Source organism: Mustelus asterias, chromosome 26, assembly GCF_964213995.1.
Source record: "Mustelus asterias chromosome 26, sMusAst1.hap1.1, whole genome shotgun sequence".
Classification (NCBI taxonomy): Eukaryota; Metazoa; Chordata; class Chondrichthyes; order Carcharhiniformes; family Triakidae; genus Mustelus; species Mustelus asterias.
The window spans coordinates 41,248,662-41,270,141 of record NC_135826.1 but is presented as its reverse complement, the minus strand read 5'-3'; the positions used below and the strand labels follow the sequence as shown (position 1 = coordinate 41,270,141).

At 49.6% G+C, this 21,480-nt stretch overlaps 1 protein-coding gene across 1 annotated transcript; it reads right to left on the bottom strand.

The window, feature by feature from the left end:
* Nucleotides 1-721: 721 nt before the first annotated feature.
* Nucleotides 722-19,906, bottom strand: mpv17l2 (MPV17 mitochondrial inner membrane protein like 2). Its single transcript, XM_078198548.1, has 5 exons — nt 18,826-19,906; nt 16,538-16,699; nt 13,897-13,973; nt 11,749-11,877; nt 722-1,049 (listed from the first exon to the last, which is right to left on the bottom strand). Exons 1-5 carry the CDS (start codon nt 19,013-19,015, stop codon nt 1,002-1,004), a joined length of 606 nt encoding a protein of 201 aa, XP_078054674.1. The 5' UTR covers nt 19,016-19,906; the 3' UTR covers nt 722-1,001.
* Between the last annotated feature and the right edge of the window lie 1,574 nt (nt 19,907-21,480).

The window sequence follows — 21,480 nt, the reverse complement described above, 5'->3', positions numbered from 1 at the left end:
TTGATAAGGAACAGACCATAAGATGGAGGAGCAGAAGTAGACCATTCAGCCCATCGAGTCTGCTCCGTCATTCGATGAGATCATGACTGATCTGATGTGATAATCCTCGACTCCACTTTCCCGCCTTATCCCCATAACCCTCGACTCCCTTACGGATGAAAAGAGAGTTCTTCCCGGTGACCTGGCCAACATTTATTCCTTGACAATCATTCCTTGACGAAAGCAGGTAACATTGCGATGACCTCTTTTTAAAAATAAATTCTCTCTCGGGATGTATTCTCACAGTCAGCAATTGTTGCCCATTCCCAGCTGCGCTCGAGAAGGTGGTGACGAACCCCTGCACCCACAGCGTCGTTAGACAGCGAGGAGATGGCACCTTGCATTGGCACACCATCGCACTGGCACACCATCGCACTGGCACACCATCGCACTGGCACACCATCCCACTGGCACAGTCAGCACAACGTGCCTAAATCTCTGGAGGGGGACCTCCAATCCCCCGATTGAGAGGCAAGTCTACTTCCAGAGCCTGGAGTTACACATGAAGCTAATCCGTGGAAACCGCGCAGGGGCGCCACATGGCTGCTGCGATTTCTACAACAGTAATCGCACTCCAAAAAGGTACAGACTCAATGGGCTGAATGGCCCCCTTCTGCACTGTAGGGTTTCTATGATTCTACGATATCTCCTTTGCTGTAAATGCAAATCCATTCATTAGCGACTCATTTAAAAAATATTTTAATTTGTCAAAAGTCCCAAGTGACAATTTCCACAATAAAATATAATTTCATTTAGAATATCTCAACAGTAACCATTTTTCCTTCTGCGGCGAAGACTGGGAGCATTATCTCCGTTTGTTGGGGTCCCAGTTGCCAGTGGGCTGAATTCTGAGCTCTCCTGGAACATCCTTCACCGGCTAGCGGGTCCACATCGAGCCGTCAGTCGAGGTCCTCAACTCTCATCCTCCAACAGCCTCTCTCTGAGCTCTCCGGTTCCGTCTGCTATTTGTCCAGAACGCCCGCCTTATCCAGCGAACCTCCATGCTGATCCTGAGAGGAGGCGAGAAAGAAAGTTGTGCATTTATATAGCCACCACTTCAGGACATTGCAAATGATCTTACAGACAATAAATTGCTTCATTTGTCGGAGCGTTGCTGATCTATTAGCGGAAATAATGCAGCCAATTTGCGCTAATGTGGAGTTGCTGGTGTTGGATTGGGTTGGGCGCAGTAAGAAGTCTCACAACACCAGGTTAAAGTCCAACAGGTTTATTTGGTAGCACGAGCTTGCCGAGCGCTGCCCCTTCAGGAGCAGTATTCCGAAAACTCATGCTACCAAATAAATCTATTGGACTTTAACCTGGTGTTGTGAGACTACTTAATTTGCCACAAGGAAGCTCCCAGTGAGATTAGGGCAAGATTCTGGCGGAGGGATAAATATTGACCCAGGGCAGCTGGGAGAACTCCCCCTCCAACCCCCCTCTCACTCCTCTTCAACAAGTGTGATGGGATCTTTCACATCTACCCGAGAGAGGAGACAGGACCCAAGTCTGACAGCAGGCACCTCTGACAGTGCAGCACTCCCTCAGCGCTGCACTCCTGGCTGTCAGCCTGGAGAACACACTTCGACATTAGGTTCAAATTCACAAGGTGAGAGGGCGCCACCCAAATCCAGATATCAGTGCTGAACTAAGCATTATGTCAAATCCCCAGGGTTTTGCAACCCCCCCCCAGGATTGAAGAGTGATCTCCAGGACACGGCTGTGCGATCCTGGAGAAAAACCAACAGGACATTAGAAAAGATTGGGGCTGTTATTTGTCATCTTGTCTGAAATTTTCTCTGTAGCAGATATAAAAATATTGAAAATGGGGGAAGGCTGTTTGGCTGACAGCCCGGCATCGTCCAATTGGACACTGAGTCATTCTCATTCACAAAAAACTACAAAGGGTCGTGAATGTAACCCAATCCATCACGCAAACCAGCCTCCCATCCATTGACTCTGTCTACACTTCCCGCTGCCTTGGCAAAGCAGCCAGCATAATTAAGGACCCCACGCATCCCGGACATTCTCTCTTCCACCTTCTTCCATCAGGAAAAAGATACAAAAGTCTAAGGTCACATACCAACTGACTCAAGAACTGCTGCTGTCAGACTTTTGAATGCACTTACCTTGCATTAAGTTGATCTTTCTCTACACCCTAGCTATGACTGGAACGCTACATTCTGCACTCTCTCCTTTCCTTCTCCATGAATGGTATGCTTTGCCTGTATAACGCGCAAGAAACAATACTTTTCACTGTATGTTAATACATGTGACAATAATAAATCAAATCAAAAATCTCCTTTCCTATTGGTGTAGGAAGGCCGTATGTCACAGGGATGGATGTGTTGGCCGATTAATGGCTGGAGTGTGGGACAAGTCATGTGAGAGAACCTCCAGGAATACACGTGGTCAGAGTTGGCGACCTGAGTTGACCTGTGAGTCTGCACTTTGCTCATCCGCCCTGAGATTTCAGATACAAATCCACATGCCGGAACTCCCGCCCTGCGGGGGTGACAGCGCAGCGCACTGGCCACGATGTGGAGACATGGGGGTTCCACCTCTGCGGGCGACATCCCACCATCCCTCCCTCCCAAGTGGAACTCCGAGGGCAGCTTCGCTCCCGCTGCAGGTTGCTAATAGATCCCACAACATGTCCATGGGAAATGGGAACTCCCCGATTGGCCAGCTGCAGAGTTACGCCCTTGGCCAACATCGGACAAACTGCTTCCTGCCCATTGTGGGATCCTGCTATGCACAAACCAGCTGCCCCACATGTAAATAACACATTGAGCCTGGCTCAGCGTCTCCCAGAGAAACAGACCATTCAGCCCATCTGCTGCGGCCTGGTGCTTAAAATGCACATGAGCCTCTTCCCACACCCTCTCCATCCCCGAGACCCACAGTCTCCCCACTCCCCGTGGGAGCGCGCGCCGCAGCCTCCCCGCTCCCCGTGGGAGCGAGCGCCGCAGCCTCCCCACTCCCCGTGGGAGTGAGTCCCACATTCTCCCCACTCCCCGTGGGAGCGCGCGCCGCAGCCTCCCCACTCCCCGTGGGAGTGAGTCCCACATTCTCCTCACTCCCCGTGGGAGCGAGCGCCGCAGCCTCCCCGCTCCCCGTGGGAGCGAGTCCCACAGTCTCCCCACTCCCCTGTGGGAGCGAGTCCCTCATACTCCCCACTCCCCGTGGGAGCGAGTCCCACATTCTCCTCACTCCCCGTGGGAGCAAGCCCCACATTCTCCCCACTCCCCGTGGGAGCGAGTGCCGCAGCCTCCCCACTCCCCGTGGGAGCGAGTCCCACATTCTCCTCACTCCCCGTGGGAGCGAGTGCCGCAGCCTCCCCACTCCCCGTGGGAGCAAGCCCCACATTCTCCCCACTCCCTGTGGGAGCGAGCGCCGCAGTCTCCCCACTCCCCTGTGGGAGCGAGTCCCTCATACTCCCCACTCCCCGTGGGAGCGAGTCCCACATTCTCCCTACTCCCCCCGTGGGAGCGAGCGCCACAGCCTCCCCGTGGGAGCGAGTGCCGCAGCCTCCCCACTCCCCGTGGGAGTGAGTCCCACATTCTCCTCACTCCCCGTGGGAGCGAGTCCCTCATACTCCCCACTCCCCGTGGGAGCGAGTGCCGCAGCCTCCCCGCTCCCCGTGGGAGCGAGTGCCGCAGCCTCCCCACTCCCCGTGGGAGTGAGTCCCACATTCTCCTCACTCCCCGTGGGAGCGAGTCCCTCATACTCCCCACTCCCCGTGGGAGCGAGTGCCGCAGCCTCCCCGCTCCCCGTGGGAGCGAGCCCCACATTCTCCCCACTCCCCGTGGGAGCGAGCGCCGCAGCCTCCCCGCTCCCCTGTGGGGGCGAGTCCCTCATACTCCCCACTCCCCGTGGGAGCGAGTCCCACATTCTCCCTACTCCCCCCGTGGGAGCGAGCGCCACAGTCTCCCCTCTCCCCGTGGGAGCGAGTGCCACAGTCTTCCCTCTCCCCCCGTGGGAGTGAGTCCCACATTCTCCCCACTCCCCGTGGGAGCAAGTACCACAGTCTCCCCACTCCCCCCCCCCGTGGGAGTGAGTCCCACATTCTCCCCCACTCCCTGTGGGAGCGAGCGCCACATTCTTCCCACTCTCTGGCTACAGAAGCTTCTCCCGAGTTCCCCACTGGATGACCTTAGAATTATGACCCCTTAATTTGGAACTTTCCCACAGGAGATTCCATTTGTGGCTAACGTTTTGCAAAAACAAATGAATAACTGTCGTCGCACACACACCAGCTTTCACACACAAAAGGTTTATAATATTCTCTCAGCCCTCCCTTCGAATCAGTCAGACTTCATCGATCATGTGCCTTTCACGAGTCTCCACATGTTTATTTTATTTGTCTCGCCCTTTTCCGAACTCTCCTGCTGCAGATTCACTCAGGCACTATGTTCACTGTCAGGAGGCTTTGCAACCAAACACAGGCTTAAAACAACTGGTAAAAAACACAAGGGGAGGCGATGAAGAAACTGTTTTTATTTTTACGCAGCGAGTTGTTGTGTTCTGGAAGGCGCTGCCTGAAAGGGCGGTGGAAGCAGATTCAACAGGAACTTTCAAGAGGGAGTTGGATAAATCAGGAAGAGGGAACAAAAATGTTATAGCAGTGGAGAATTAAACAATGGAATGGGGGGAGGACAGGATTGATTATACACACACAACGACTCAGACACACAACGATGCCAAAATGAGCCGCCTTCTGTATTGTAACATTCTGAATTAGGAGATGGCTAATTAAGACTGACTAAGTCTGGGCAGCAACTTAAATACACAGCAATCCCTCCACCACCAGTGCACAGGGCAGCCGTGTGTACCATCTACACGATACACTGCAGCAGCTCATCAAGGTTCCCTTGGCAGCACATTTCAAACCCATAATCACTACCTTCCAGAAGGTGGTCCTGCTGGGACCACCACCACCTGGACGTACCCCTCCTAATCACTCACCATCCTGACTTGGAAATACCTCGGCTGTTCCTTCATTGTCGCTGGGTCAAAATCCTGGAACTTCCTACCTAACAGCACTGTGGGTGTACCTACACCAGATGGACTGCAGCGGTTCAAGAAGGCAGCTCACCACCACCTTCTCAAGGGCAATTAGGAATGGGCAATAAATGCTGATTTATCACATGTATATAGTGAAAAGTATTGTTTCTTGAGCGCTATACAGACAAAGCATACCGTTCATAGCAAAGGAAACGAGAAAGATGTAGCGTGTAGTGTTACAGTCATAGCTAGGGTGCAGAGAAAGATCAACTTAATGCAAGGTAGGTCCATTCAAAAGTCTGATGGCAGCAGGGAAGAAGCTGTTCTTGAGTCGGTTGGTACGTGTCCTCAGACATTTGTATCTTTATCCCAACGGAAGGTATCATAGAATCATAGAATCCCTACAGTACAGAAAGAGGCCATTCGGCCCATTGAGTCTGCACCGACCACAATCCCACCAAGGCCCTACCCCCATATCCCTACATATTTTACCCACTAATCCCTCTAACCTACGCATCTCAGGACTCGAAGGGGCAATTTTTAGCATGGCCAATCAACCTACCCCGCACATCTTTGGACTGCAGGAGGAAACCGGAGCACCCGGAGGAAACCCACGCAGACATGAGGAGAATGTGCAAACTCCACACAGACAGTGACCCAAGCCAGGAATCGAACACAGGTCCCTGGAGCTGTGAAGCAGCAATGCTAACCACTGTGCTACCGTGCCGCCCAGGTGGTGGAAGAGAGAATGTCCATGGTGCATGGGTGCCTTAATTATGCTGGCTGCTTTGCCGAGGCAGCGGGAAGTGTAGACAGAGTCAATGGATGGGAGACTGGTTTGAGTGATGGACTGGGCTTCGTTCATGACCCTTTGTAGTTTCTTGCGGTCTTGGGCAGAGCAGGAGCCATATTAAGCTGTGATACAACCAGAAAGAATGCTTTCTATGGTGCATCGGTAAAAGTTGGAGAGAGTCGTAGCTGACATGCCAAATTTCCTTAGTCTTCTGAGAAAGTAGAGGCGTTGGTGGGCTTTCTTAGCGATAGTGTCGGCATGGGGGGGGACCAGGACAGGTTGTTGGTGATCTGGACACCTAAAAATGTGAAGCTCTCGACCTTTTCTACTTCATCCCCATTGATGTAGACAGGGGCATGTTCTCCTTTACACTTCCTGAAGTCGATGACAATCTCCTTCGTTTTGTTGACATTGAGGGAGAGATTATTGTTGCCGCACCAGTTCACCAGATTCTCTATCTCATTCCTGTACTCTGTCTCGTCATTATTTGAGATCCAACCCACTACGGTGATGTCGTCAGCAAACTCGAAAATCGAATTGGAGGGGAATTTGGCCGCACAGTCACAGGTGTATAAGGAGTATAGTAGGGGGCTGAGAACACAGCCTTGTGGGGCACTGGTGTTGAGGATGATCGTGGAGGTGGTGTTGTTACCCATCCTTAACAACTCCACTTTTAGTGGAGTGGACTCGATGGGCCGAATGGCCTTACTTCCGCTCCCATGTCTTATGGTCTTACTGACTGTTGTCTGTGGGTTAGGAAGTTCAGGATCCAGTCACAGAGGGAGGTGCTGAGGCCCAGGCCACGGAGTTTGGAGATGAGTTTCGTGGGAATAATAGTGTTGAAGGCTGAGCTGTAGTCAATAAATAGGAGTTTGACATAGGTGTCCTTGTTATCCAGATGTTCCAGGGTTGAGTGCAGGGCCAGAGAGATGGCGTTGGCTGTGGACCTGTTGCGATGGTAGGCAGACTGTAGTGGATCCAGGTAGTCCAGGAGGCTGGAATTGGTGCCATGACATGCATCACTTCATAATGATGGATGTCAGAGCCACCGGCCGATAGTCATTAAGGAACGCTGCTTGGTTTTTCTTAGGTACCGGGATGAAGGTCGTCTTCTTGAAGCAGAGAGGAACCTCAGATTGTTGTAAAGAGAGGTTGAAGATGTCTAAGAATACCCTCGCCAGCTGGTCCGCGCAGGATCTGAGTGCTCGTCCGAGTACCCCATCCGGGCCAGTCGCTTTCCGTGGGTTGACCTTTGAGAAAGCTGCTCTGACATCTGCAATGGTGACCTCGGATACAGGTTCATCCGGGTCTTCCAGAGTGGAGGGCATGCTCTCGCTGATCTCTTGCTCAAATCGGGCGTCGAATGCATTGAGTTAATCAGGGAGGGGTGCGTTGGAGCCGGCGATTTTACATGCCTTTATCTTGCAGCCTGTTATGTCCTTGCCATAGTCAGCGGGGGTCCGTGTGGCTACCCTGGGACTGTAGCTTGGTTCGATACTGCCTTTTGGCATCTTGAATGGATCTCCTTAGATCGTATCTGGCTTTCTTGTATAGTAAGAAGTTTAACAACACCAGGTTAAAGTCCAACAGGTTTATTTGGTAGCAAAAGCCTTTTGCTACCAAATAAACCTGTTGGACTTTAACCTGGTGTTGTTAAACTTCTTACTGTGTTTACCCCAGTCCAACGCCGGCATCTCCACATCATTTCTTGTATAGTGTCGCCTGACTTGAACGCCTCAGACCTGGACTTCAGCAAGCAGTGGATATCCCTGTTCATCCATGGTTTCCGATTGGGGAACAGGCAGATTTGCTTCTTTGGCACGAGTCTTCTACACACTCACTAATGAAGTCAGTTACTGTAGTGGCGTACTCGTTCAGGCTGGTGGCAGAGTTTTTAAATACTGACCAGTCCCCACTGACTCCAAGCAGCCCCGTAGGAGATCATCCGATTCCTCAGACCAACATTGCACGACTTTCTTTGATGGATTCTCCCGCTTCAGTTTTGTGGTCTGATTTGCCAAAGTGTGGTGGGGCGGGGGGTGGGGGGTGGGGGTGTGGTGGGGCGGGGGGGAGGGGAGGGGGGTGGTGGGGCGGGGGGGGAGGGGGGGCGGTGGTGGTGGAGCAGGAGGTAGGATGTTCTTGAGCTTAGTCCCCGGCCACAATGAACAAGGCCTTGGGATGTTTCGTCTCAAGGCTATTCGTAGTGCTGTATATTTCGTGCAGCGCGATCTTCAAGTCCGCATGGGGTGGGATGTAAACTGCTGTCAGGATAACGGAGGTGAACTCCCACGGAAAGTAGTAGGGGTGAGATTTTAGCGTCAGGTATTCTAGATCCGGGGAGCAGAAACTTGCTACTGTTGCTACATCTAGCCTAGCTGTCTAGCCAGCAACACCCACATCCTGTGAAAATGAATGAAAGAGGTAATCGTATGGTCCACCCCACTCCCTAGAAGTACAAAATCCAACACGCTAATGCCTCCTGATGTTAAAATCATTCGGATCACAACATAACAGCAGCAAGGTTAGAGTTCAAAAGCAGTTTATCCCAAATTCTACCTTCCCTGCGGCTAATAGGCTTGGCACAGCTTTCGCTCAGGTCAAAGGTACAATACAAAGTGTAAATATCCGAGCCGAAAGTTCTGGGAAACTAGCAAATACTTACTCAGAAGGGAGTGCTCAAAAATTACGCAAGGACAGAACAGAAAGTGCAGTGCTCGATATCTAACCTCGTGCTGTCCCTGCCCTGAGAGTGTTTGATGGGGACAGTGTAGAGGGAGCTTTACTCTGTATCTAACCCCGTGCTGTCCCTGCCCTGGGAGTGTTTGATGGGGACAGTGTGGAGGGAGCTTTACTCTGTATCTAACCCCATGCTGTCCCTGCCCTGGGAGTGTTTGATGGGGACAGTGTAGAGGGAGCTTTACTCTGTATCTAACCCCATAAGAACATAAGAAATAGGAGCAGGAGTAGGCCATCTAGCCCCTCGAGCCTGCCCTGCCATTCAATAAGATCATGGCTGATCTGACGTGGATCAGTACCACTTACCCGCCTGATCCCCATAACCCTTAATTCCCTTACCGCTCAGGAATCCATCCATCCGCGCTTTAAACATATTCAGCGAGGTAGCCTCCACCACCTCAGTGGGCAGAGAATTCCAGAGATTCACCACCCTCTGGGAGAAGAAGTTCCTCCTCAACTCTGTCTTAAACCGACCCCCCTTTATTTTGAGGCTGTGTCCTCTAGTTTTAACTTCCTTACTAAGTGGAAAGAATCTCTCCGCCTCCACCCTATCCAGCCCCCGCATTATCTTATAAGTCTCCATAAGATCCCCCCTCATCCTTCTAAACTCCAACGAGTACAAACCCAATCTCCTCAGCCTCTCCTCATAATCCAAACCCCTCATCTCCGGTATCAACCTGGTGAACCTTCTCTGCACTCCCTCCAATGCCAATATATCCTTCCTCATATAAGGGGACCAATACTGCACACAGTATTCCAGCTGCGGCCTCACCAATGCCCTGTACAGGTGCATCAAGACATCCCTGCTTTTATATTCTATCCCCCTCGCAATATAGGCCAACATCCCATTTGCCTTCTTGATCACCTGTTGTACCTGCAGACTGGGCTTTTGCGTCTCATGCACAAGGACCCCCCAGGTCCCTTTGCACGGTAGCATGTTTTAATTTGTTTCCATTGAGATAGTAATCCCATTTGTTATTATTTCCTCCAAAGTGTATAACCTCGCATTTATCAACGTTATACTCCATTTGCCATATCCTCGCCCACTCACTCAGCCTGTCCAAATCTCTCTGCAGATCTTCTCCGTCCTCCACACGATTCACTTTTCCACTTATCTTTGTGTCGTCTGCAAACTTCGTTACCCTACACTCCGTCCCCTCCTCCAGATCATCTATATAAATGGTAAACAGTTGCGGCCCGAGTACCGATCCCTGCGGCACGCCACTAGTTACCTTCCTCCAACCGGAAAAACACCCATTTATTCCGACTCTTTGCTTCCTGTCGGATAGCCAGTCCCCAATCCACTTTAACACACTACCCCCAACTCCGTGTGCCCTAATCTTCTTCAGCAGCCTTTTATGGGGCACCTTATCAAACGCCTTTTGGAAATCCAAAAACACCGCATCCACCAGTTCTCCTCCATCAACCGCCCTAGTCACATCTTCATAAAAATCCAACATGTTCGTCAAGCACGACTTTCCCCTTATGAATCCATGCTGCGTCTGATTGATCGAACCATTTCTATCCAGATGCCCTGCTATCTCCTCCTTAATAATGGATTCCAGCATTTTCCCTACTACAGACGTTAAGCTGACCGGCCTATAGTTACCCGCCTTTTGTCTCCTTCCTTTTTTAAACAGCGGCGTAACATTAGCCGTTTTCCAATCAACCGGCACTACCCCAGAATGCAACGAGTTTTGATAAATAATCACTAACGCATCCACTATTACATCTGACATTTCTTTCAATACCCTGGGATGCATTCCATCCGGACCCGGGGACTTGTCCACCTTCAGTCCCATTAGTCTACCCAGCACTGCCTCTCTGGTAACATTAATCGTATTAAGTATTTCTCCTGCTGCCAACCCTCTGTCGTTAATATTTGGCAAACTATTTGTGTCCTCCACCGTGAAGACCGACACAAAAAACTTATTTAAAGACTCAGCCATATCCTCATTTCCCACTATTAACTCCCCCCTCTCGTCCTCCAAGGGTCCAACATTCACTCTAGCCACTCTATTCCTTTTTATATATTTATAAAAACTTTTACTATCATTTTTTATATTAATTGCTAGCCGAGCTTCATAGTCTATCCTTCCTTTCTTTATCGCTTTCTTAGTCTCTCTTTGTTGTTTCTTAAATTTTTCCCAATCACTTGTTTCTCCACTATTTTTGGCCACTCTGTACGCAGCTGTTTTTATTTTAATACTCTCCTTTATTTCCTTCGTTATCCACGGCTGGTTCTCCCTTTTCTTACAGTCCTTGTTTTTTGCTGGAATATATTTTTGCTGAGAACTGAAAAGGATCTCCTTAAAAATCCTCCACTGTTCCTCAGCTATCCTACCTGCCAGCCTGCTCTCCCAGTCTACCTTAGCCAATTCATCCCTCATCCTATCATATTTCCCTCTGTTCAAACAGAGGACACTGGTTTGAGACCAAACTTTCCATGCTGTCCCTGTCCTGGGTGTGTTTGATGGGGACAGTGTGGAGGGAGCTTTACTCTGTATCTAACCCCGTGCTGTCCCTGCCCTGGGAGTGTTTGATGGGGACAGTGTAGAGGGAGCTTTACTCTGTATCTGACCCCGTGCTGTACCTGTCCTGGGAGTGTTTGATGGGGGACAGTGTAAAGGGAGCTTTACTCTGTATCTAACCCCGCACTGTACCTGTCCTAGGGGTGTTTGATGGGGACAGTATAGAGGGAGCTTTACTCTGTATCTGACCCCGTGCTGTACCTGTCCTGGGAGTGTTTGATGGGGACAGTGTAGAGGGAGCTTTACTCTGTATCTAACCCCGTGCTGTACCTGTCCTGGGAGTGTTTGATGGGGACAGTGTAGAGGGAGCTTTACTCTGTATCTAACCCCGTGCTGTACCTGTCCTGGGAGTGTTTGATGGGGACAGTGTAGAGGGAGCTTTACTCTGTATCTGACCCCGTGCTGTACCTGTCCTGGGAGTGTTAGATGAAGAATGAATTTGATAAAATTTCAGGACTAATGTCTCTCACCGAGAGGTGCACCTAAGGGGGAGAATTTTATTTTGTTCTTTCAGGCAGTGGGGTTGCAGTTTTTACACGGCGAGTTGCTGTGATCTGGAATCTGCTGCCTGAAAGGGCAGTGGAGGCAGGTTCGAGGACTGGGTAAAGAGGAAGGTTTCAGCTGCAGTTGGGATCCACCTACCTGGTGTTTCAGATACGAGAGGAAAGTATCCCATCCGACAGTCACAATGTTCACGTACAGGACACGGTATTGTGGAGACAGGAAATAAAAGTTGATCATTTGTGCTCCTGGCCACACCATGCAATCAGCCTGCAGACAAATCAAATCATGTAAACTGTTAGACCTTCCAAAACAATTCCACAAGAGCAACCTCGCACTACAAACAGGCTTTCTCCAGACAGAGTCACAAACAAAAAACGATCGGGTGTGGTTTCATCCTGAGTGTGACGATTGTACAGCTGACCCCACACTCAGGGCCCTTCCCCCACACCCCCATTCCAATTCACACGGCCTTTACCCTATGAGGGGAGCTGGGCTAATGGGCCAAATACAACAACGTTACCCACTTTGTGACGGTACGTTTCCCTGGAGCGGCAACTGCAGAATAAACTCACTGGATCATCTCAGGAAAAAACACTTAGAGGGAAAGACAGGCTCACATTTACACAGTTCCATTCATGTCTTCAGAACATAGAATCATAGAATCCCTGCAGTGCAGAAGGAGGCCATTCGGCCCATCGAGCCTGCACCGACCACAATCCCACCCAGGCCCTATCCCCGTAACCCCACATATTTACCCTGCTAATCCCCCTGACACTAAGGATCAATTTAGCATGGCCAATCCACCTAACCCGCACATCTTTGGACTGTGGGAGGAAACTCACGCAGACACGGGGAGAACGTGCAAACTCCACACAGACAGTGACCCGAGGCCGGAATTGAACCCGGGTCCCTGGCGCTGTGAGGCAGCAGTGCTAACCACTGTGCCACCCAACATCTCTATCTTACACCAGAGGGAGGCAGTGCCATAATGGTAATGTCATTGGACTAGTAATCCAGTGACACAGTAATCCCACCACAGCAGATGGTGAAATTTGAACAGTACAAATATTTGGAATTAAAAGTCTGATGAGTTAATATCCTTTAACTGGTCTGGCTGACATGAGTCTCCAGACTCACTGCCCTTTGAAATCATAGAATCCTACAGTGCAGAAGGAGGCCATTCAGCCCATCGAGTCTGCACCGACCACAATCCCACCCAGTCCCTATCCACATATCCACCCACTAACCCCTCTAACCTATGCATCCCGGGACACTAAGGGGTAATTTAGAATGGCCAATCAACCTAGCCCGCACATCTTTGGACTGTGGGAGGAAACCGGAGGAAACCCACGCAGACACGGGGAGAATGCGCAAACTCCACACAGACAGTGACCCGAGCCGGGATTCGAACCTAGGTCCCTGGAGCTGTGAAGCAGCAGTGCTAACCACTGTGCTACCGTGCCACCCCAATGGCCTCGCAAAAACCTCAGCTCAAGACCGATTAAGGATGGGCACTAACTGCTGGCCCAGCCAGCAATGCCCACATCCTGTCAATACATTTTAAAAAAACTACACTTCAAAAGTACTTCGTTGGTGGTGAAAGGCTGATTCTGTTTGTAAAACAATGGTCTAAGAAAGAAAATAAACCTGCATTTATATAGCGCCTTCCATGACCTCAGGACTTCCCAAAGCATTTTGCTTTTGTAACATAAGAAATGCAGCAACCAACTTACGGACGTAAAGCTCTCAAAAAACAGCAACGTGTTAAATTACCAGATAACCGACATCACAAGAAGAATGTTAAAGGATGAATATCGATCATGATATGGGAGAGAATTCCCCTTGTTTGGCAAATGGTGACATTCATCTTTACCAAGGGCCAATGGGGCCTTGACTTAACATCTCAGAAGGAAGGCAGCACCTATAGCAGTGCAGCACTCCCTCAGCACTGCACCAGAGTGTCAGCCTTGATTTTTGAGCTCAAGATCTGGAGTAAGGTTTGAACCCACAACCTTGTGAATCAGAGGTCAGAGGGCAACCAACGGAGCCACAGCTGACACCAACTCAAGCAGGATCGTGATTCAGTCTAATCTTCTGTAAAACCCTCGATCCAGTGGCTTTGCTATACGCACTTTGATTAAACTGCAAGATAGTCTAATAAACAATGCAAGCTCTTGTCTAACATACAGTTCTGTCAGAAATGCCCACAGTTAAGGAGGATGCATCTGACAAGGACATCCTGATACACCCAAAATCAAAACCCCATCATAAAGAATTAAATTTTACCTTGTAAAATTGCCAGAACTTTCTCCTGAACTCCATCAGGCAGTCCTTGGGAGGATGGCCTTCTAGCATTCCCATTCCTGTCACAACATATTAGCAGCATGGTCAGTAAAACCTTCATCTCAACAACGTAACATACTATTGAATTCCGAGACAATTCTGTCATATCACTGCTGATCTCTGGGAGGCCTTCTGGTGCAGTGATAGCTTCCCTACCACTGGACCAGAAGCTCCGGGTTCAAGTCCAACACCAGGACTTGTGTTGGCCACCGACAGAATGTTCAACACGGTTCAACAGGGCGGTAAGATGGCACAGCGGTTAGCACTGCTGCCTCACAGCGCCAGAGACCCGGGTTCGATTCCCAACTTGGGTCTCTGTCTGTGCGGAGTCTGCACGTTCTCCCGTGTCCGTGTGGGTTTCTTCCGGGCGCTCCGGTTTTCTCCCACAGTCAGAAAGACGTACTGGTTAGGTGCATTGGCCGTGCTAAATTCTCCCTTAGTGTATCCGAACAGTTGTCGGAGTGTGGCGACTAGAGGATTTTCACAGTAACTTCATTGCAATGTTAATGTAAGCCGACTTGTGACTAATAAATAAACTTTAAACAGGCTGATAATCAGCTTAGGAATCGTTCCACCACTTCCCCCAAAGGGTAAAAAACAGTATGGGTGTGAAGATATGTTAAGAATAACTGCTGATCTGTAATATTAATTGTATCAACCATGGGGAAGTACGTACAGGTGGAGGGCATTGATTGGATGGTTATTTGAGTACATATAAAGAGACACTGACACAGGAGGAGAATGGAGATATATATACCTGTAATATTTCACTCTACGAATAAATCTGTTCCGAGTAAAGACTAGCTCTGGTTTATTCTCTCACAAACTGACTATCAGGACAATAACATGGAGCACAACTTCCATTTCCCCACTGTTGGGTCCATTCATTTGTTCGAATAGATGAGGGGACAGCACTTGGTACGATTTTTAAAATGGTTTTCTTGTATTGAACAGAACGAAAAGAAAATTAAATCATGACGGAAGCAGAGAAAAAGCAAAGTGAGCTTGGAGAGACTGGGTTTTACTCTCAGCCCCTGTACTGATCACACCGCAACAGATCGAAGAAACAAAACACTGAAAAAACACACCGAAATCCAAACTATATTTCAACCCTTATCTCGTTATTGGAAATGTTTTTCGCAGTCTGGCTCCATCTTAGAAAAACAATCCTTGCAGCTGCCGTTATGAAAAACTTGTTTGCCTGCATTGTGTACCCTTCAGGAATGCAGTCAATTTCTAGCTAACCTTTAGCCTTCTCACTCTACATGTAGTGAAGTTAGCAGTCGATTGTTTGGCTGAGCAGAGTTAGTTGCATAGGCAAAAATATCTTAAAATGATGTATTTGCATAGACTGCAAGCAAACAGAGCTAAGCTTCCACAGGATCACTCACCCACCTTTGTTCCAGATTCCTCAGTACACTTGCTTCTTAAAAAATGATTAATCTTAGTCCTGAAAGCTCCAACTGACTCCCAACATCCACAGCCTTTTAGGGCAGAGATTATCCTTTGTCTTACTGACATCAACCCAGAACAGCTGACTGTCAGCTTCTGCCCCTTTATCCCAGACTGGAACCCACCCGAAAGAAATACTTTGTCTCATCCTAACTCAAATGTTTTAATCAGATTAAACACGATGATTAGACCCAGCCTTTGCCCTTCTGCACGTGGTCCCGGTCAGTGCGAAACAGTCCTCATACTTTAACCCTTTCAGAGCTGTCACCATCAGTGTTATACAATCCTGTTTGTCATCAATTTCTGTTGGACCTTCTTCACAAATTGATTGGGAGCACCAGAAAGTTTGGGTGGTATCAGGAACAAAGAACAAAGAAAATTACAGCACAGGGACTCGCCCTCCGGGCCTCCAACCCTGCACCAACAATGCTGCCCAACTTAACTAAAACCCCCTGCCCTTCCGGGGACCGTATCCCTCCATTTCCATCCTATTCATGTATTTGTCAAGACGCCCCTTAAAAGTCACTATCGTATCTGCTTCCACTACCTCCCCCGGCAGCAAGTTCCAGGTACCTACCACCCTCTGTATAAAAAAAAAACTTGCCTCGTACATCTCCTTTAAACCTTGCCCCTCGCACCTTAAACCTATGCCCCCTAGTAATTGACTCTTCCACCCTGGGAAAAAGTTTCTGACTATCCACTCTGTCCATGCCCCTCATAAGCTTGTAGACTTCTATCAGGTTGCCCCTCAATCTCCGTTGTTCCAGTGAGGACAAACCAAGTTTCTCCAACCTCTCCTCATAGCTAATGCCCTCCATACCAGGCAACATCCTGGTAAATCTTTTCTGTACCCTCTCCAAAGCCTCCATGTCCTTCTGGTAGTGTGGCGACCAGAATCGAACACTATATTCCAAGTGCGGCCTAACTAAGGTTCTATAAAGCTGCAACATGACTTGCCAATTTCTAAACTCAGTGCCCCTTCCGATGAAGGCAAGCGTGCCGTATGCTTTCATCGGCATAGGTGGAGGAAGGCGGAGGGAGGGAGGAGAGGGGGTAAGAGAGGGAGTGGGTGGGGGGGGGGGGGGTGCTGGTGTATCCGAGATGTCTGAGAACGCAGAAATCTAACACTTACCACAGAAATAGATGATGCCAAAGATAGGTGAGGCAATGAGCTGGTCCAACAGAACCTTCTTCAGCACAATATGCGTGGTCCTTCCTGGGAACCTGCCATCCAGTGCCATGTACCAGAAATGGCCAAAGGGTCCCATTACACAGCCGGTGGCAAACATTCGCCCTGTGACAATGTGAAGACAGCAGACAGTGATACTGGCAATAGTGTGAATATCCCGTCTGTTAATGCAAAAGGGTCGACAGCTCTTATATCTTCAGATGTTGAGTAGAATAAATCTTAATCTTGAATTAGCGCTAGGATGGCAGGTGTGTCATAGGAGACACCAAGTCGGTTAGGATTCTATTCATTGGAGTTAAGAGTGAGAGGGGATCTCATAGAAAGTTATAAAATTCTAACAGGGTTAGATAGAGTAGATTCAGAAAGAATGTTGCTGATGGTGGGGAAGTCCAGAACTAGGGTCATAGTTTGAGGATAAGGGGTAAACCTTTTAGGACTGAGGGGAGGAGAAATTTCTTCACCCAGAGGGTGGTGAATGTGTGGAATTCACTCCCACAGAAAGTAGTTGAGGACAAAACGTTTTCTGATTTCAAGAAGAGATTAGATATAGCTCTTGGGGCTAAAGTGGTCATGGGAAATGGGGGGGGGGGGGGGGGAAAAGGGGAACAGGATATTGAATTCGATGATCAGCCATGGTCAAAGGCACAGTGCTGATGACAGCACCGTAGTGGGTCGGATCTCCAACAATGATGAGAGGGGGAATCTGGTGCAACGACAATAATCTCTCTCTCAATGTCAACAAAATGAAAGAAATTATTATTGACTTCAGGAAGCGAACATGCCCCCATCTACATCAACGGGGATGAAATAGAAAGGGTCGAGAGCTTCACATTTTTAGGTGTCCAGCTCACCAACAACCTGTCCTGGCTGTTTCTCCAGAAGGAACTCTTCAAAATGCAGCTAACGAAAATACAACAAAACTCACTCCAACTTATAAATCAAAGAAAGGGTTTAATAAAGAAACATCATTACTCCAAACTTGGGGCCTCGCCCTGGGCCACTCCAAGCTCCCCACAATTCTACATAGTTCCTTATTTATAGTGAATCAGCTGGTCAGCTGACTCTGTAATTGGTTCCGGTGTGATTCTGTTACCTGTGTAGTACGGGGGAAGGGTTGCAATGCCTATGACTGGGCATGGAGATGGCTCAGCATGGTGCTAAAATGCTATCCTGATTAAATCCCCATGCGCGAGGAACTGAATCCCAAGTTTCCAGCAGCCTGATGTGTCTCAGAGTGGGACGTTAATAACGGCTGCTGGTTCTCCCCACCCGGCACCAGCGTCAGGGGAGCTCAGCAAGTTCCATCCCTTTGGGCAGTGCCAACCTGGCACCTCAGTAATGCTCATCAAGCACCTTGGCACTGCCTGAGGTGGGGCCTATGAAGGCAGGGCCTATGGGGGAGAGGGGGGGGGGGGGGGGGGGAGGAGCACACGGGGCGGATCGGAGGCGGGGCAGGGCAGCCCACTCTGCATCGCGATCATTGAGTGGGGGGCACGTCAATCTGAGCAGCGGGGGGGGGGGGGGGGGGGGGGGGGGGGGGCTGCATGTTGGGCAGTGTAGGGCTCATGAATAGCCACGGGAGGAAAAAACAAATCACTGTGTTCAGGCTGCCTGCAACAGCAGAGGCCTGACAGCTCTTGCTCTGTCAGACCTCTGCTGCTGCTGCTATTGCGCATGTGTGCAGAGTCACCAAGATCTACGCATACACAATAGCTCCCTCTGCAGTTGCTATCGCGCGTGTGCAGTCACAGAGGTATGTGCATGCGCAATAGCTCCCTCTGCAAACTGGCTGGTGAATTAAGCGCAGCCCACTGTCTGCAGCAGCTGGAAATGTTCGAGACCATTTTTCCATGCACAACGTGTACAAGGTTGGGCATTAAAACCCACCCAAAAAACAGATCTGCAACTCTCCCATTTTCACGCTAGCTGGACACTTGGAATCATTTTCGAAAAATTCCGCCGCTCACCTTTCCGATATGACACTGAACCTCTCAGGTGGGTGTAAAGAGCCCAAAACCACTACTCTGAAGAAGAGCTCATTTTTGCTCGCGGTCAACATCCGAAAGTTATCACATTGCTGTTTGCGGAATCTTGCCATGCACAAATTTCTTGCTGGGTTTCCGACAACAGTGACCACACTACAGAAAGGTACCTCGCTGGCCGTGAAGCACCCGAAGGACATGCCGAGCTGGGGACGGGGGGGACGGGGAGGCTCTGTATAAATGCCTTACCTGTTCGAGCCCATTCACGCACACGGGCAGGCTCCCGCCACATCTCACGAGTTTGTTGGATCGTGTCACCAACGGCCATCAGAGCTCCACAACTCACAGTGTTGGTGACAAGCAGAAGCTTGCCGCTGAACAGAGGTTTCCAGTAGCCCAGTAGGCGGACAAAGAAACTCTGACATGGGGGACCAGACATCCTGGCTGGAGGGGCGAGGTGTTCGACTAACAGACAGAATAGGACTCCAACCCACTGCCTCGTACAGAGATCTTTAAGCTAATTGACAAAGTTTATTGACTAGCCCTCGCTAATTTCACTGAGTTCGTCAAGGTAGCCTTGAAACCTCCTGTCAATGTACAACGTTAAAAATTAAATAAGCCAAACTTCAACTCTAGGAACAGCATAAACTTCAGATTACAATCTAATCTGCATGAGACTCACCCACATGTGACATTTAAGCTTCATTACACTCAATTAGCACACCATCAAAATGCTGCTTTCTGGATATATTAAGGTGTTAACCCTGAGTCTGAACCATTCAATATAATGACAATTGGTTTCTGTAATACTTTTATATTAATAGTATTTGGAATAGGCGGTGTTGCCTCTCCCAGTATGGGCTCCTCACACTTGCTTCTGCCCAGCTGTCTAAGCATGAATTGAACTTTGACTCTTGCAGGGTCACAATAACTCAGTGCCTTCTCCTCAGTATGTCTCCATAAGTCTCCAGTTCCGCCCTACACCACCTGCCTGTATTGTCTGTGTGTGTGTTCACTCCCTTTGATCCCTGAGCCTTGTGAATGTCTATTACTGTCTGAGACAGTTGCCCTCTCTGCCCTCTGTCCTCTCTCTCTCCCTGTCAGTCCATCCCCATTTACACTCTAACCTATCTCGCTGACTTGATTCCACTCCTGAACCCTCTCTCTTTCTCCTGCCTCTATATATTTCTCTCTCTCTCTCCCTCCCCCTCCCTGCCCCTCTCTCTCCCTCCCCCTACCTGCCCCTCTCCCTCTCTCCTCTTCTCTTCTCTCCTCTCCCCTCCTCTTTCTCTCCTATTTTCCTGTTGCCATTGAGCCTCAGTCACGTGGCTCAGAATCCGGAAGGAAATTACAATTCCCAGCACTGTAACACTTGCGCTGACCAATCACATTCCTCCACTGCTTCAATTGCTACAATTACTGGCCAATGAGAGCTGCTGAATGAAGCCGGCTCCATTGACCAATCAGAATGGACAGTGGGTGGGGTTACTGTGCATTGCGTCATCCCCTGTTTTGCATACGTTAATATTTAAATTAGATCCCGTGGATCCACGCCCCCAAGGCGTCAGGACTTAAAGGTACAGGCACCCAGGCTTCAGCGAGGTTACGCTTTATTGATCAATCAGATGACTTGTTTCCACTCCGGGGAGGTGAGTTTGGTCAAACTGTCCAAATCAGGAGCACAGTAAGAAGTCTCACAACACCAGGTTAAAGTCCAACAGGTTTATTTGGTAGCAAATACCATAAGCTTTCGGAGCACAGCTCCTTCGTCAGATGGAGTGGATATCTGCTCTCAAACAGTGCAAACAGACAGAATCAATATCCACTCCATCTGACGAAGGAGCTGTGCTCCGAAAGCTTATGGTATTTGCTACCAAATAAACCTGTTGGTCTTTAACCTGGTGTTGTGAGACTTCTTACTGTGCTTAGTCCAACGCCGGCATCTCCAAATCAGGAGCCACAGACTCTGCCGCAGGGTGACACGGTGGCACAGTGGTTAGCACTGCTGCCACAGAGCGCCCAGGGACCCAGGGTCAATTCCCAGGATCACTGACTGTGCAGAGTCTGCACATTCTCCCCGTGTCTGCATGGGTTTCCTCCAGGTGCTCTGGTTTCCTCCCACAGTCCCAAAGATGTGCTGGTTAGGTGCATTGGCCATGCTAAATTCTCCCTCAGTGTACCCAAACAGGCACCGGAGTGTGGCAACTCGGGGATTTTCACAGTAACTTCATTGCAGTGTTAATATAAGCCTACTTGTCACACTAATTGTCACCTCTGGGCGGCACGGTAGCACAGTGGTTAGCACTGCTGCTTCACAGCTCCAGGGACCTGGGTTCAAATCCCGGCTTGGGTCACTGTCTGTGTGGAGTTTGCACATTCTCCTCATGTCTGCGTGGGTTTTCTCTGGGTGCTCCGGTTTCCTCCCACAGTCCAAAGATGTGCGGGCTAGGTTGATTGGCCATTCTAAATTGCCCCTTAGTGTCCCGGGATGCATAGGTTAGAGGGATTGGTGTGTAAATATATCGGGATAGGGCCTGGGTGGGATTGTGGTCGGTGCAGACTCGATGGGCCGAATGGCCTCTTTCTGCACTGTAGGCTTCTATGATTCTAACTAATAAATAAACATTAAAGCTCATTGTTCCAGAGGAGCAGCTAGAGTGGTGGTTCAAGTGAGGAGAGCGAGTAGGTCAGAGGTATTTTTAACTTACTCTTTTTTTTCGGTGTTTTGTTTTCTCTAAGGCAGCCGGGAGCGTAAAACCGGAAGTCGGCCCCAGTGAATGTTTTGAGTCAGAGCAAGGGGGAGGCAGCGAGTGGAACGCGAGACTGCGCAGGCGCCTGACGTCAGCCAGTCGCGCGCGGAAGGTTTAAAAAGCAGGCCACTCTATCCAGCGGGCAGCGTTGTGA

Coding starts and splice junctions, on each gene's coding strand:
- mpv17l2 (XM_078198548.1), bottom strand. CDS start 19,015: ATGTCTGGTCCCCCATGTCAGAGTTTCTTTGTCCGCCTACTGGGCTAC. Junction 16,700..18,825: donor GCGTGAATGGGCTCGAACAG/GTAAGGCATTTA, acceptor ACATTGTCACAG/GGCGAATGTTTGCCACCGGC. Junction 1,050..11,748: donor TCTCGTATCTGAAACACCAG/GTAGGTGGATCC, acceptor GCCTCCTCTCAG/GATCAGCATGGAGGTTCGCT.